Raw genomic sequence first — 16,313 nt, forward strand, 5'->3', positions numbered from 1 at the left:
GGAACATTCCCAAGACATTTAGTATTGCAACATGCTATCACTGTATGAAACTGATCAGATAGTAATTACACACTTACAGATTTCTTGGTAACCAGGACATGGCTCTGTGTATTTTACATTTTGATATCACAGCATTAATTAAAACACAAACGGCCACATAATTAACATATAGACATTATAATGCGTGAATCATAACAAGTTATCTGATGGATAATGATTTTAGCCTAAATTATTTTTTTTTAAAGATTTTTGTTTTGTTCTTGAGAGAGAGCGCATGCGCATGAGTGGGGTAAGGGCAGAGAGAGAGGGAGAGAGAATCTTTTAAGCAGGCTCCACACTTAGCTCAGAGCTCGATGCAGGGCTCAGTCTCATGACTGTGAGATCATGACCTACGCCCAAATCAAGAGTCAGATGCTTAATGACTGAGCCACTCAGGTGCCCCAGCCTAAATTATTCTTAAAAGCTTTATAGAACTGGGGAGTTATTTCATCTCCAATTCAAGTTCTAACTCTCTTAAGCAAAATTACAGCAACTAGTTCACCCTCGGCAATAGTTTGTAGAATCAGTTTTATAGCTAGAAGATGGAAACAAACAGTCACATTTTTTACCTGCTCAATTTCACAGATGAGGAAAAAGTCACAATGTTACCACATAGTCTCCGACTCCCAAAGTCCAATGTTTGTTATTCATTGCAGGTGCTTTCCCTTCAATCTTCTTTCTAAACTTCCTGTTACTTTTCCACTATAACTTCATTTCCACCTAGGTTTATGCTTTTGAGTATGCAATTTACTACAAATCAAATTATTCTAATCACCAAGTGAGTAATTTCATCACCTGCTTCATAACTTCTACCTCAAAAAGCCAGGAAGCATTCCCTAATTCCAAGGACACTAAAAACTATAGTTTCTAGCACTGTCAACTCAAATCATCCAAGAAAAATCTTCCTTTTGTGTTTATTTGGAAACAACTACAGATATAAAAGTCATATTTTTTAAACTAAAACCTGGGACCCATGATGACCTAAACCCAATATTTTTTTCCAATTTATAAGCTTTTGTAAATATTTAATTTGAAGATATTAAATAATAACTTATATAATCAACTGGTTTTATAGACAAGAATTAAATTATGCATAGTTAGCATTGTCCTAGAAAATTACTAACTATGTTCTTAAAAAATTCCCAAAACTTAATCTGGAAATCTTCTGGTTAATTACTAGGTTTGTGAAGGGAAGAAGACAGCTGCCTTTCTGTAGCAGTTAGCAAGAGCTCTAGCTAAATATTTTGTTGACATTTCACAGTACTTGTCAAGTTCATTTCTTTGCCAAAAGAGATGTGAGCTTACACTCTACATGGAAACAAGAGGTCTGGGAAGATAGCATGTCTTCACCCAAAGACCCCAAACTTGTGTGTGACAACAAACCTGGTGCCCACTGGCAATGAGTGCACATGCCAGGGAATGCTCCTCCCTGCCCCCATGCTCAGGCAGTAGACTGAACATGTGGTCAACTAAGACACAGAAGATAAGAACATCTTAGTACCTGTGCTGAACTGAGCACAGAAAGCTGAGAACATCTTAACAGATACATTTCCTTGGAATTTTTCCACCAAATTAAATTAATTGATGGGCAAATAATTTGCTTTATTCCAGCTGAAGACAGAAACATATTTTAGGGGAAAAATATTATAGAATGTTTCCACAGGGAATAAAACCCCAATATAGGGTCAGGGCCCCAATCGGTTACTTGGATGCTAGATGGAAAAAAACAAAACCAGAACAACTAACACTAAGAATAAAAATATTCAAATACCCGATGATTTCAACTTTCCCAAGGACAGCCTATTTATCTACATAGAGAATATGAGATAGACGTATTTAATTGATACTTTCACATGAATTATTGTAAACTGATCCCAAAAGAAAATTTAAAATGATCATAAACGTAATGTGGGGACCAATATTCATATCCAGAACTTTAAACTGGAATATAAACCTTTTGTTGCTAAATAAAGGAACGCTAAAATTTAGATTTTGAGTATACTGAAACAAAAATGAAATACATACTCCAAGGATTAAAAGCTCTTCATCATATCCTAGCAAAGACATTCAATTTTTCTTTTATTTTATATAAAGATGCATACTTTACAATGAATACGCATGTCAATAAACTATTAACAATAAATCTTTGGGCATAAGCTTTTAGTAAAAATCTGTACTCCTAATAAAGTGTTGATTTGTCTTATCTACACTGGCTATACCATCGTTTCTTAACAATCGCTTCTTAGGCAAAATTTGATGCTTTAAATGTTGCAGAGAAATGATTATGTATTGCTATGCTACATTTAACGTATAATGACTAAATAATATCAAATAATATACATTGTTTAGTGTTTTTTATTTCATTTTATTTTAAGTGTAATCAGGAACACATACCTGATATAGAAGGTCTTTTTGAGGCAAAGGGGGAGATCGTTCTTCATACATAGGAGGTGGTTTATGTGTGGGTGGAAGGTCGATCCTGCATTAAAAATGTTAAAACATGTGATTGCAACATTTAGCAAAAACAAAACAGACAAACAAATAAAAACAAGGGAGGGGAGGAGGCTATCAAGGTTCTCTTAATTTTTGAGGATATTTTCCTCATACTAATATTTATATTAGCGTATATGCTTAATTCAGTTGTTATATTTTATCATACAGGGAGGAAAAAACCAGGTTTTAAAGGTTCCAATGTTTAAAACTCATCTAATTGATTCATTTGAAGAAGGAAACTCAAATGGAAGCATTTTTTGAAAATTATTACTAAGCAAGTGACCTAATCCATGACCAATTTACTTAAGTATTGCATGTTTTTCCATCTCACTATATTATTATATTACTACACCTACCATCGTATTAAACATAGTCAAACATGTGCAATGGAAGGCAAAATGTCATAAAATTAAAAAAATTATATCTTAAAATGATAATGAAAACACTTTTACATTTTTGAAATACTTTCAAAACTAATTTTTTAAGTGTGTGTCTGTTGGTTGGTTTATTTTAGAGAGAAAGAGAGAGAGTAAGGGAGGGGCAGAGAGAATCCCAGGCAGGCTCCACACGGTCAGTGCAGAGCCCAACGCGGGGCTCGAACCCACAAACTGTGAGATCACAATCACAGCTGAAATCAAAAGTTGGTCACTTAACTGACTGAGCCACCAAGGTTCCCCATCAAAACTAATTTTCAAAAGCCATGGTCACTCTTAGAATATTCATCATGTAAATTAGGATTCTGAATCTAAAGACCATTATAAATCTTGTCACCTGAAATAAACCAAGGTGCCATTACATCCTTAGGGAATGTATTTTTGCCAAAATAACCCATTTTTAAAAACCTGTATTTTCATGTATTTAAGCATTGTTGTCACAATACAAATAGAATATATATTGTGGCTCTCTGCATTTTAGGAAATAATTTTTTTATCTATTCTCATACTTTTGAAGTTCACAGATAACTAATTTACAGTAATTATGATTATTAAATCAAACAAAAATGTTACCTAGAGTAAAAAATAAAGAGAATGAAATCCATAGAGGCCAAAGTAATTACAAATTCTCTGTGGTCTAATAGCTTCTCAATGTGGACATGAAATAACATTTTAAATGAATAGAATTCAACCAACAAATAAAGATTATGTTTTGAAATTACACAAAAGCCTGAGATAATTTGGGAGCTAAAATAAAGTTAACCAAATGCTAGTTACTCTTGAAATATTAAAGAACTATAAAAGTTATTGGAACTATAAATTATTATAACTATGAACATTAAAGAACCAGTGATATAGGTGTTCACTAAAAAGGTACTTTACAGTCCTTTAAAAGTAATTATTTCTTTTCATGTCATGAAAATCACAGCAAAGTCATAGCTCCAAGGAACCATCAATCATTTGGGTGAGAAAACTGAGGCTCATGGAGGTGATGTGACTTGTCCTTGATCATACCACTACTTTAATCATGACAGAGCTGAGACTAACACTCAGATGTCTTTAATCCAAGAAGATCTATGCTATAACTGTGCCAGATTAGAAAGGCACACACACACACACACACACACACACACACACACACACACACACAGCATTTATGAAGACAGAAGAAATATATTCTTTGAGAGACAGACTTATTTCCTAATATAAAAATATTAATAACCACATAATACTACCATTTATATAAAACATCATGATTAATAAACAACATTATTATATTCTACTCATCACAACTATAGGTAAGTAGGAAAAATATTAAAATATTATTCACATTCCATAGATGAAGCAACAAAGCTGTTGATGGAATTAAATGAATTGGGACATTTGTCTTTTGATTCTACAGCAAAGTGTAATATCTGCTTTATAATTCTATCTCAATGATTGGCCCAAAACATTGCTTACTCTTTAAGTGAACAAACTGCACACTTTGTAATTCACCAAAACCAAAATTGTTTAAGAAAAAAAGGCTTTAAAACTCAATGTATTTGATAGCTCTTGGCGGCTGAAGGTTAAGATCTATCCATACATAAGACTGGCATATACAATCTGGAGATGCAATTAAACGTCTAAGATTTTTCTGAATCTCTCTTTCAAGCACAGTTTTTCAAAGACCTGCATTTTTAATTCAGAAGACAGGACAACATAATTTATCATTGTTATCATTTGGAATGATGTCTAATATATTTGTCTCCAACAGCCCCTTGACACTATACACCAAAATAGTACATTCTGATTAAACCATGGTCAGCTCACAAAGATCTAACAGTGTCTTTACTCTCATCCCTCAGACATTTTACATACGAGTAGCCGTAAAGATAGATACAAAGACTGACTCATACTGAATGTTGAACACAAGCAAAAAAGTTACCTACACTTTGTCAAGATAGGATGGTCTCTTTTTTCGAGGAGTCAGCAGCACAGTCACAAAGATAGCAATGATGAAAAGGGCAAGGACGGCTCCAATTACGGCGCCAGCTACGGCTATGGAGGAGGTCTGCTTAAATGGAACATCTGTAAAGTAACAAAAATCAGGCTTTTCAAACAATTTTAAAAAGAGTTCTTGAATTTGCACACCCTAATTTCTATAATGTGCAAAGACTGATTGAAGTTTGTTAGAGGACTTCAAATTTGATTCAGTACTTTTTGTAGGATTATGCTAACACCCCCCTTCCTTATGTCACCTTAGCACTCCAGCTTTCCTTTTTTTCAAGTTATGAAAATAATATCCCCAGTCAGATAGCAACGAGTGAATCTATTTTCTATGGTCAAAGAATGTCTGGAGAAGAAACGATAGAGAAAGGATGAAAGCTATTTTAAGTTCTTACTCTAAGAGATAAAACATTTTTTCATTATTCTTTGAGTTAACCAACAATATATACATTTACCATTTTTTATTTGAGTAAAATATAAAAGAAGTTCTACTAAAGAAACTAAAACCTTCAAGGAGGGGCAAACCAAAGACACACACAAAAAAATCCCAGATCTAATAAATATGGCAAAAAATGACACTGTATAAGTTTTTAAATAGAGGTATTATAAAAACAGCACTTGTTGCAGATAATTTCCCTTAATTCATGAACATTTAATACAAAGTACACTTAAGACAGTGTCTCTACCACAAAATTAAATGGAAAATCTTCCCTATCCCCTGGATATAAACACACTACATAATTTCTAAATACCAGTTTCTCTTTCCCAGTCTGCACCATAAATTTTATAAAAAAGGATTTTAAAAACATATTTAGTAATTATCATGTCATACAATACTGAAAAATTAAGTCACCCTATTTTATGAACATCCAAATAAGGGAATGTACTAAAACTATTGCAACTATATATTTTCAAATGTAAGTACTATGGATATGACAAAACAATCCTATGTGCATTATTTTGACAATTTCAGCAACATTAATTTTGAGTAATTACAAAGTACCTTCAATATATACAATTTTGTCTTATCTTTCTAACCAGTAAGAAAGATGTTTAAGATAAACTTCTATATTGCAGTTCTAAAGTTAAATATTCTGCCCAAGGTCATTCCATCAACTTGTAGTAGAGAACAGAAAGTGAAATAAAGCTAGCTGGGTTAGGCTAGAAGCCCTCATTATGCCCTTGTTGGGAGAAAACGTTTTTATACAACTGCACATCTAATGTAGACTCTCCTTTCGGGTCCCCTATGAAGAACTCTTAGCTTTCACTTAAATAGGCGTTCACATAGAGTTCTAAATAATTGCAATTACCATTGGGACCAGACATGACAAGTTTAGAAGACATTAAGGCAGTTATCAGTTTTGAAATATGTTTCACGGGCTTACCATCATAGTATTTCCATATAAATACATATTTAGAAGTATTTTCCAACTCTGTATCTATTAAAATGTGAGTTGCATGTTGTTTTAGATTGCTAAAAAAATATATTTCCTTTCTTCCCAATTATAAAAATTTCTTTAGCAAACTAACAATTCTTTATTAATGAGTCATTTTATTAGTCTCATTCTAGACTAAAAACTTTACGTCAATGAGTAGCAAGTAACTCATTTCAATAACTTTCAAACTTTCAATTAGGATTTAAAAATAGTAAAATATACAATTATTTTAAACAATATAACCAGTTTAGTCATTCAGGATCTTACTCTCATTTGCTAATACACCCAGTTTATCTTCCTATTGTTGCTCATTTCTCTAATCCCTACTACCTCCATTTGAATACGTGCTACATGAGAAAAAGTTTGAAATCCAAGCCAGTCAAATAATACTCTGCTCTTGTCAATGTTTAAAGATTTGGAATGACCTAGGAGTAATTTCTACTCTACACGATCACTTTTCCAACCATATACATTATAGCTTTGTATTCAGTCTTTAAAAGTCCAACTGAAATCTATTAAGATTACATACCCAAGGTTATGTGACCAAGGTCATATATATTTTCAGTGGCATAAATAAAAAATCCTTAAGTGTCAAATACGCTACCTATTCCACTAGTTTTCTAAAGGTTTTTCTTCAAAGGAAATCTTTCTTTTGCTGAGGGATCAAAAGCATCCCTATCAGTTTTGCCCAAGTGTACTGAATTCAAATTTGAGTGTTCTTATCTTGATGGTAAGACAAAGTTAATACCATATTTATAAAAATACTTTTAAATACTTCTGAAATTATTTTTGAAAAACTCAGGTTACTCTTTGAATGTAAGATTTTCAATGCACAGATCATTATACATTCATCAAACCTCACACCTTCAAGAAAACCTCTCATTTAATCTTAATAAAGGTATTAAATTTGGTAGTGTTTTGTAATAAGATATAATAATCACAGACTTTTCACATCCTAAGGTAATTTCCAACTCTGTACTATTTTTAATATCCTTAAGTAATTCTCAAGTCCAAATAGACACTATTTTCTGAACATTTAAATTATGGTCTATTTATCCACTTCTGTCCCATTAGTCTTATAAATCCTAGCTCTGGGACTCTGAGTTGACTTTGTATAGACTATGATGACTCTTCCTTCTATCTTAAATTGGGCATATTTATTTCACCCAGTTCCATTCATTCTTTATTCATATTTTTCCTTTCTTTTTTGTACACCTCTTCTTAGTATCAAACCAGGCTAGTAAGTATTGAAAAGAGCAAATCAAAGAAAAACTACATATGAATCCGTTTACCAACTGGATATTCTACAGAAGCAAATTGATTATGTTAAATACATAAATGGGATAGGTTTCATGTTTCCTTTTCTGATTCTTCTACTAACTGAGAAAAAACAAAGAAGAATATATTTACGATATTAACCGGTGATGAACAATAGTATGAAAAGCAAAGAGCAAGCTGAAATTTCTTGTATTCAAGTCAAAGAATTTTAATGAAAATTGGAATTTAGCTACAACACTGCCTCCTCCACATCTCTGCCCACATAATCTACTCTATATTACAATCAAACTACAAGGAGGAAATAAGCAAATGTATAAAAATTTGGCATTTTTAAACATTCAGCTAATTTACTGAATGAATGACATGACATTACCATCACCTGAGGAGACAGACTACTAAATCTTAACTATCTGCTTACAATCAGCAGAAAACAAAAGTGCTTTCCCCAATACAACAAAAGCTTACTGCCCATAATAGATATCATGCATATGTCTTCTAGGGAAAATGTTCAAAAATCTAACACATCATACCAAAAGAAACTTAATACAGACATAAAAATTTTCATTGTTTTTGAAAAAAAATATACATATAACTACTAAACTGAATTTAAGTTTGTCTTTATTACTCTGATACATACGAATAAAAAAATATGTTGAAGCTACTCAAATATGCTTACCTAATTCACATCTGACAAGATTTGAAAAAAATAAATACTATTCTACACAGCAAAACATAGCAACTTGCTAAAAACCACTTGAAACGGGTGAGTATAGAAATCTACAGGCCCTTTTCACACACTCAAACACCAAGACCTAACAATTAATGGAAATATTTTCCTTTATTAACTATTTTCCTTTATTACCTTCACCAAAACTTCAGTGGTTCTACTACCTGATTCACACATTAATGTGATACCCTACAAATTTATCTTCTCAACTTTTATTTGCCCTTATAATACATATCACTGTATCACCAATTTTTCCCCATAAATATATCTCACTTTTTTCAATAGCCACTTAAAAATTTTTTTTTTTACTTTTTACATTTATTTTTGAGAGACAGAGAGACAGAGCACAAGTAGGGGAAGGGCGGAGAGAGAAGGAGACACAGAATCTGAAGTAGGCTCCAGGTTCTGAGCTGTCGGCACAGAGCCCGAGTGGGGCTCGAACTCACAAACTTTGAGATCATGACCTGAGCTGAAGTCGGAAGCCTAACCCTCTGAGACACCCAGGTGCCCCTCAATTGCCACTTTTAATGTTTACTTTTCCAATACACCTTCTACTTCATTATATCCATCGAAATATTTATCTCACTACTTTTTAATAAATGTCCTTTCTTTGGGTTGGGATGGTGTTGTCACCTCTCATTCAACAAATTACCAATAGTAACCTAACGTGTCAGGCACATGCTAAGTGCCAAGAATGTAAGGATGAATTTTACATAGTCCCTATCTTCACAGTAGAGAGCAAAATCCCTAAAGTGGGATCACAGAATCCATAAAAATATTTTTTTCCAATGTAGAAAGAGATTATTATCACTTATCCCCTTTTTTAGGATAAGTGATAATTACAAAATAAATGTGGTGCTAGTATATAATACACGGACTGGCACTGGTAGCTTCACTTAGTCCAAACGTCAGGTGTTCACTTGCTACACAAGGCATCTACAAAATCCCATGGATAGTATGGAATGGGATAGTTCCAGAATGAAATCAAACAATTACACATCCACTTTGTTGTCCCCTCTCAGCAGAGCCAGCATCTTGTGACACACTACGGACGTATGAGAGCTCAGCTGAGTGAAATAGTAACTACCCTAGATTTAACGAACAGTCAAGAATTTAAAGGAGGCCAACATGGACGCCAACATGACAGAGGAACATGAGAGGATCTGTGCTAATCCATGTTATATACTAGGAAGCATTTATTCTTAATAGATGTCATTCCTGCAAAGAATTGGCAGAATGAAGAGAACACCAACTATGAAGGCACAAATAATGACAAAACCCCTTAAAACAGCAATGCAATTATCTTACTCTTAATACACAAATTTTATCAGTTACATTATGAAGCAAAACCATGGCCATATAATCAGTGATGAGTCAACCAAAAAACTGAAACACATTAGGAGGCCAAATAAAATAAAGATTTACATTCACTCTTATTAACCATAAACCTCACACTAAACCCATACTGTGCTGAAATAATAGCTAATATGAGGGGTGAAGTTATTGTGATTAGCAAGACATCGAAAAAGCAAACATTCTGAACAGGAGACTAGCTCTAAAAACAGTAGTTGGGATGAAAACTGTTAAGGCTCCCAACAATATACTTCTTCCATTTAAATCTACTTGTTTTTGAGAAGTTGCATTTTAGCTACCAAATATCAAAATAAAAACCAAGTATCAAAATATCTGAACATGGAATCAAACCTTTGAATCACTGAATCAAAAATACAAAATCATGATTCAAAAAACAAATGAAGCACATTCCCATCACATGGTTTGAGCTGGATCTTGAATGCAGTGAAGTGTAGAAAGGAAATTTCAGGTAAAAGCAGTATGGTCATAATTATTCAGACATCAAAGCACACGGTATGGTAAAAGAAGAGAGCTGATAAACCTAGACATCAAGTAGGTTCCCTGTTAGATCTAGGCTTTGAGCATCTAATGACTGCTAATATCAAAAGAAAAGCAGGCATTACATGCCTTCTGATAGAAGATACCACCACTTAGGAAGTAATTTTGCCCCCCCCCCCAAATTACACCTTAATCTTATCAAGGTTCTAGATCTGACAATTTACAGAAATTACAGAGGTACAACTGGCACAATCCAAACTGGGAAGCTGCAGGACACAAATGAAGCCATTTCTTCAACAAATAAATTGCAAGGGAAAAATCAAGGGAGTGGGGAATGCCTCATGGAGAACACATAGATTAAAAATATTAAAAATATCACAATGTATGGGTCACATTTAGAAACTAATTAAAACTACAAAAAAAGTGATTAGAATTTGAACACTCATTGGATTCTTAATATTAAAGCATTTTTAATTTTTGGTACAAGAAATCTGTGGTTACTTTTCCTAAATGTTTCTACTCTTAGAGCTGTATGCTGATACATTTACAGATGAACTAAGGGCAGGAGGGATTATGTGAATAGGAATTTAAATGGAACAAGACTGACCATGAATTGATAATAAACAGAAGCAGGTACACTGAGGTCCATTTCATTATTCTGTCCTATTTTCATATAATTTCTCATAAGAAAATGTTTTTTAAAAAGAGAGCCCAGTCTTCTAGATCTAGTTACCTCTGGCTTTTAGACCAAACTGTCCCTTCAAGACTAGGTGTTTCCTGAGATATTTCTCATAACTGAGACTGTGAAATTAGATATCATGTCTATGTAGAAATATCATACATGTAAGGAAATAGGCCTTGAATTATTTTCTCAAGTTTTAATGACATTTTAAAGTTATCTTACTAAACTCACTTTCACTCTGCTTCACCCACAGTACCTAGCCAGAACAGCAGCAAAAAAGGTAAGTAATCTAGGATAAATCAAAATTGAATCAAGTTTTATCCTCATAAATTGAAATGAAAATGATAAAACAACTATTATCAAGGTTCAAGAAATGACCCCTAAGGCAAACCTATCCCTACTCAACTCAAAGTAGATAGGTACAAAAATCAAAACAAAAATAAAAAAAATAAAACTGCAGCTAACTGGAATAGAGAAAACAAATACTAAACAGAAAGCATTTTTAAAAACATGGAATAGTTGATACCCTGCATACACTATTACAGAGATTCTTTCATGCATAAATTTTCATTAGAATAACAAGAGGGAAACCAAACTTAATCCACACTGTATGCTATTTAAAAATAAAAACAAAACAACTGCTGCTTGCCTTAAATAATTTAAAGTTTAGGAAAACAAGTATTATTTTAAACATAAGAGATATGAAACAGGGAGGTGATTACAATCAGAAACAATGGCATTTACAATGAAAGCAGTAATAAGTGAAAAGCCCTAAATGCCAACTTACAAAACATCTCATGAAATGTTCATTCCAAATAGAAAGCCAGTATGTAAAATTTAATTTATGTTAAAGTTGCAGCAAAAATATTCAAAATTTGTTTTAACTGCTAAGCCTGGAGAAACAGAGAATTCATGATTGTGGAGAATGTTATTCACAATGTGTATAGCAAATAGGAATTAAGTAGTCAATTAAAAATAAATCCTATAATGGCTAACCTACCAACTTAGATGCTCCCTCAAATTTTAACTGTGTCCTTTAACCTTATATAATCTTGTTTGGGAAGAGAAATAAAAATAGGTTTTGAATTCCCACAAAAACTTCATTAGTTAAATATAAGAAACTGGGTGATACACACAACACACACACACACACACGCACACACTCTTCAGCAGATAATATAACAAGGAGAAAGGTAATACAGAAATATAGGCTTGTTATAGAAATATGCCTCTATAAAGAATTTTTAAAAAACTTTTATTTAAAGATTTGTTGCATGGCTATTAGGGGCTACCACCTGATAAATAACTTGGTAAAAAAACAAAAACAAAAACAAAAAAACCACTGATACAAATCAAATTAAAATTAAATCCAAACTCCATATACCAAAAATTTGAGAAAGGAGCATATTCTTATGGATGATACATTTCCAATTAACAAGCAAACAGAAAAGAACAATTAAATCTGTAAATCATTCCTCTATTTGAATTAAAAATTCAATATGCATACCATTTCTTCCTTTCTTATATTTTACACAATACTCCCACACATTCACAACTTCTTATTCATATATCTTTAGTATTTACCAAAAGCAATTATCAAACTCAAATCAGATGTTTTCACACATGAAAGTGTTACATTTATCTCAATTTTTGCACTCATACATTGTACTTCCTACAAGCCCTTCTGCTAAACATTTAGCTAGGGTTATCTCTAGAAAACGTTCCTATATATGGCTATCAGAAGTAATACTTACTACTGAAAAACCTTAATGGTTTCTTTAATGTCAGACTTATCAAATAGAAACCTTTTAGGCACATGGTAAAATACTAAATATTTCAACTATAATGTACTTCTCAAATGTAACTTTTAAAGTTAACCCCTAGCCTATTAAAGTTTTAATATATTTTAATAAAAATGGCAGGACAAAATAAAAGTTGCATTCATCATCCCTGCATTACTGAAATATTTTAACCAGTGTGAAGGAAAACCCTAAAGTGAATACAAAAATGAAAAGCCAGTTCAAAGAATAAAAAAAAGAAACATAAACATCGTCAAAATAAAGTAAAACATTCTATCTTTTCCAAAAAAAATAAAAGGATTTTCCTATGTACCTATCAATTAGCTGTGTACATCACTGATATCCAAAAATTAATTTAACAAAAGTTTATTTGATATGACTATTCATGTTCACAAATAAGTCTCTATGTACAGTAAATAAACATAAAGTTCTAATAAACAGCAGTGCAATGCTTCAGAAAGTCTTAACTAGTACCAGCTTCTTAAAATTTTGAAATCTTAGTTTGTCAAATGATTTATATTAAGGATACAGAAGGTATCAAACATTCACTTGCCGTTTTCCATGTCATCCTCTCCCATCACAAAACAAAACAGAAAAAAATAACAACCCTAAACACACAATGGCCACAATATAAAAGGAAGGTCATAATCACTAAGCGGATATTTGCATTTTTGTAATACAGTTCTTAAAATATAATATTTCCTTCAGATTATACTCAAGAACCACTGAGATTTATACAGTGATTATTCTGCTCGGATTCATATAGCATTTCAAACCATTGTTCTAAAGATGAAATTGTGAACAAAAAGCCACAAATTCCTATCTTCTATGGCAAGAAATTTTAGATCCATCTTTCTTGTGGCCATATGAGTGTTGGTATTTAAATTAAAAAATAAAGTCCATTTTAATCACAGGGTATTATCAATAAAATTTTCCTTCCAATGACTTGGACCAAAGAGTCTTAATATTTGTATATCAGTGGTTAATTATATTAAAACCACATATTTTTTAATAAGATATCAGTGAGCTTACCTGTGTCCTTTGCTGATATTACAGTCTTATACTACGTGTGTAAGTGGGAAGAGAAATAAAAGAGGTTTCTAATTTCCACAAAATACTGATAGTCAAAAGAGAGGAAATTATGTTACAATTGTTTAGAATAAGGCCTTGACTACTCGCAAATTTCTATGAACATGTTAGAATTTTGTCTTATAAAACATTCCTTTAGATTCGACGAGGATCATCAGGAGTGGAGTGGTTGGGGGATTAAAAAAAAAAAGTACCTACTTTGCCTTTTTATTAACAAAATAATTTATTTATGATTCTCCTACTAACCACTTCGATTCCTGGCAAAATACCTAAGGCAATTCTACACAGTCCTTTTTTTCAAATGAATCATCAACAGAAAACAACATCTTCTTTGGGCTTCAAAATAGTTGTCATCATTACAATTTTATAGGACTCCACTGTAGAAGCAATTTAATTACCTCACAAAGAAGATCCACATTTGAAGATTTAGGTAACATTTCGTTTTCAAAAGATACATGATTTTTGGAAAGAATAGACTTAATGAATTATGCAAAAAACAAAAACAAAACAAAAAACCTTATGATGTTTCCAGTTTTAATTGGAAAAACAAAAATCTTGAAACAAATACATACATTTAGGAGGAAGAGGGGGATGATTTGCCAATATACATCAGCAAGTGCTAGTGACTGGTTCTATAATTCATATTTTTCTCATTAAACCTCAAATTTACAAGTTTATTCTAATTTTTCTGTATATTTACCCGTTTGAACAACATTCACTATTAGATAACTAAAACAAGATGGGCTAGAAAATTCTCTGTATAGATTTTTGGCTGACGTATCTCATTTCTAAAAACTGTACTCCAATACTAATTTGCCCACATTTTTCCATATACTGAAATGCCCTTTCTGAACTATATTTAACTGCGTACCATCTTTTCATTATTATTCTTATATTTAGGACATAAAGCATTCAAACAGAACTACGTATGCCACTTAATGTACCCAAATCCATGTTCATATGACATTATAAGAACTGTCCTCCAGAGATGAAAAAAAATGTAATAATTATGTTTAAAAGGCATGTTTTTATTATAACTCTTGTATGTATTTTGGACAAAAATACTGACCAGCTAATTAGGCTCTTCCACACAGCATGTTCACTGAGTTTACTACCACAGTTTTAGTGCAACAAAATATCTTTGAAAAGCCACTCTACAGTAATTATGGCAAGGCTCATTAAAATGCAGAGGTAAAGATTCCATTTATATAGAAACTTAGAAAACAATGTTTGAAAAGGAAAGATGTTTTATCAGACTGAATATTTTGTTTTGTATACTAAAAATATATATAAACATTTCTTGAATTAGTTTTATATTCAATTTTCATGTAGTATCATTTAGTGGTGATAAATTTTGAGAGGTATATGTTTAACAAACATTATACTTGAGATTATAGTCTTAGGTAAACATTTAATACACAATGCCAAGGTAGTTTCCTTTTTTTTTTCCTTTTTAATTTTTGTACCAAAAGTCATACATTTAATGTTGACATTTCTTCTTACCTGTGTGCCTCAGACCAATAAAGTACTCTGCATTAAAATTTAAATCTTGAGACAGTAGTACAGCATTGAAAAAAAATTGTAAAGCAGCTCAGATACATTGAACCCAGATTTTACATTTTCATTTGTCAAATTAGAATATAAAAAGTAAGCTTGAAAATCAAGTTGAAAAAGCTTATTCTTCCTCAAGAAAAAGTATGAACAATCTGAAAATGATCAACTAGTATGAATGAAACATTGTACATAGGTAAGTCACGTTTAGTGGTTGCTAAACATACCACTCCCTCCTGGAAATTACGGAACCATCTACATGTGAAACTAAGTCATCTTCATTGTCGTCATAATGTTCATCGCTGACGAACTTCATTCCCATTTTTAGATCTTCATAATAATCCATCGGTCTTTCAAACCTACTGAGATTTTCTACATTGTTCCACTGCGTTTTTTCAGGCTCTTCTAAATAGTCTTTCCGTATTAGATTGTTCACTGGATTTTTGTTTTCTTTTTTCACACTGTCTGGGTAAGAATCAAGCTCATCTTGTTGGAGAACATCTATTTGTGATTCTTTTTGCATATCTGATGGTGGAATGTAGTTCTTGGCAAAGTAGTCTCCACGAAACGTCCGTCTTCTCCTATAGCAGAATATTCCAGCCAAAACACTCACAAGTACTATGAAGAGAGCCCCACCCACTACACTAGCAATGATTGTGCCAATTGTGTCATCCTTAATTGTTGCCAAAGTTGACAATGGGAAGGGCAATTTTTTTGGTTCTGTTGCTAGATCCTCGATGTCAGCAGTTGAGGGATGCCACTGAATTGTAGGCTGAAGGGTGGTAGTGGTAGGAGGATCTAATGGAAACAGTAAAGATAGACAAGACACAGAAAGGCAAAGAATGTCAATGCAGGCTGATTTGGCAGCAAGTTGAAAAGACAGCACAGTTAATGAATATATATTCATAGTAATAATAGTTTTTCATTCTTAAGATCAGAATGTGG

At 32.4% G+C, this 16,313-nt stretch overlaps 1 protein-coding gene across 2 annotated transcripts in view; it reads right to left on the reverse strand.

Annotated features, from left to right (window-relative positions):
- The window catches only part of NECTIN3 (nectin cell adhesion molecule 3), a 130,564-nt gene that overhangs the window by 51,861 nt on the left and 62,390 nt on the right, over positions 1-16,313 (reverse strand). The window contains exons 6-7 of one of the 2 annotated variants that reach the window (XM_030329914.1): positions 4,898-5,036; positions 2,434-2,518 (exon numbers count right to left, since the gene is read on the reverse strand). In XM_030329914.1, coding sequence (XP_030185774.1) covers positions 2,434-2,518; positions 4,898-5,036 — 224 coding nt within the window. Of the gene's footprint in view, positions 1-2,433; positions 2,519-4,897; positions 5,037-12,167; positions 16,167-16,313 lie in introns of those variants that run through there. The other variant, XM_030329912.1, reaches the window with a different exon arrangement.

This window comes from Lynx canadensis, chromosome C2 (assembly GCF_007474595.2).
Source record: "Lynx canadensis isolate LIC74 chromosome C2, mLynCan4.pri.v2, whole genome shotgun sequence".
Taxonomy (NCBI): domain Eukaryota; kingdom Metazoa; phylum Chordata; class Mammalia; order Carnivora; family Felidae; genus Lynx; species Lynx canadensis.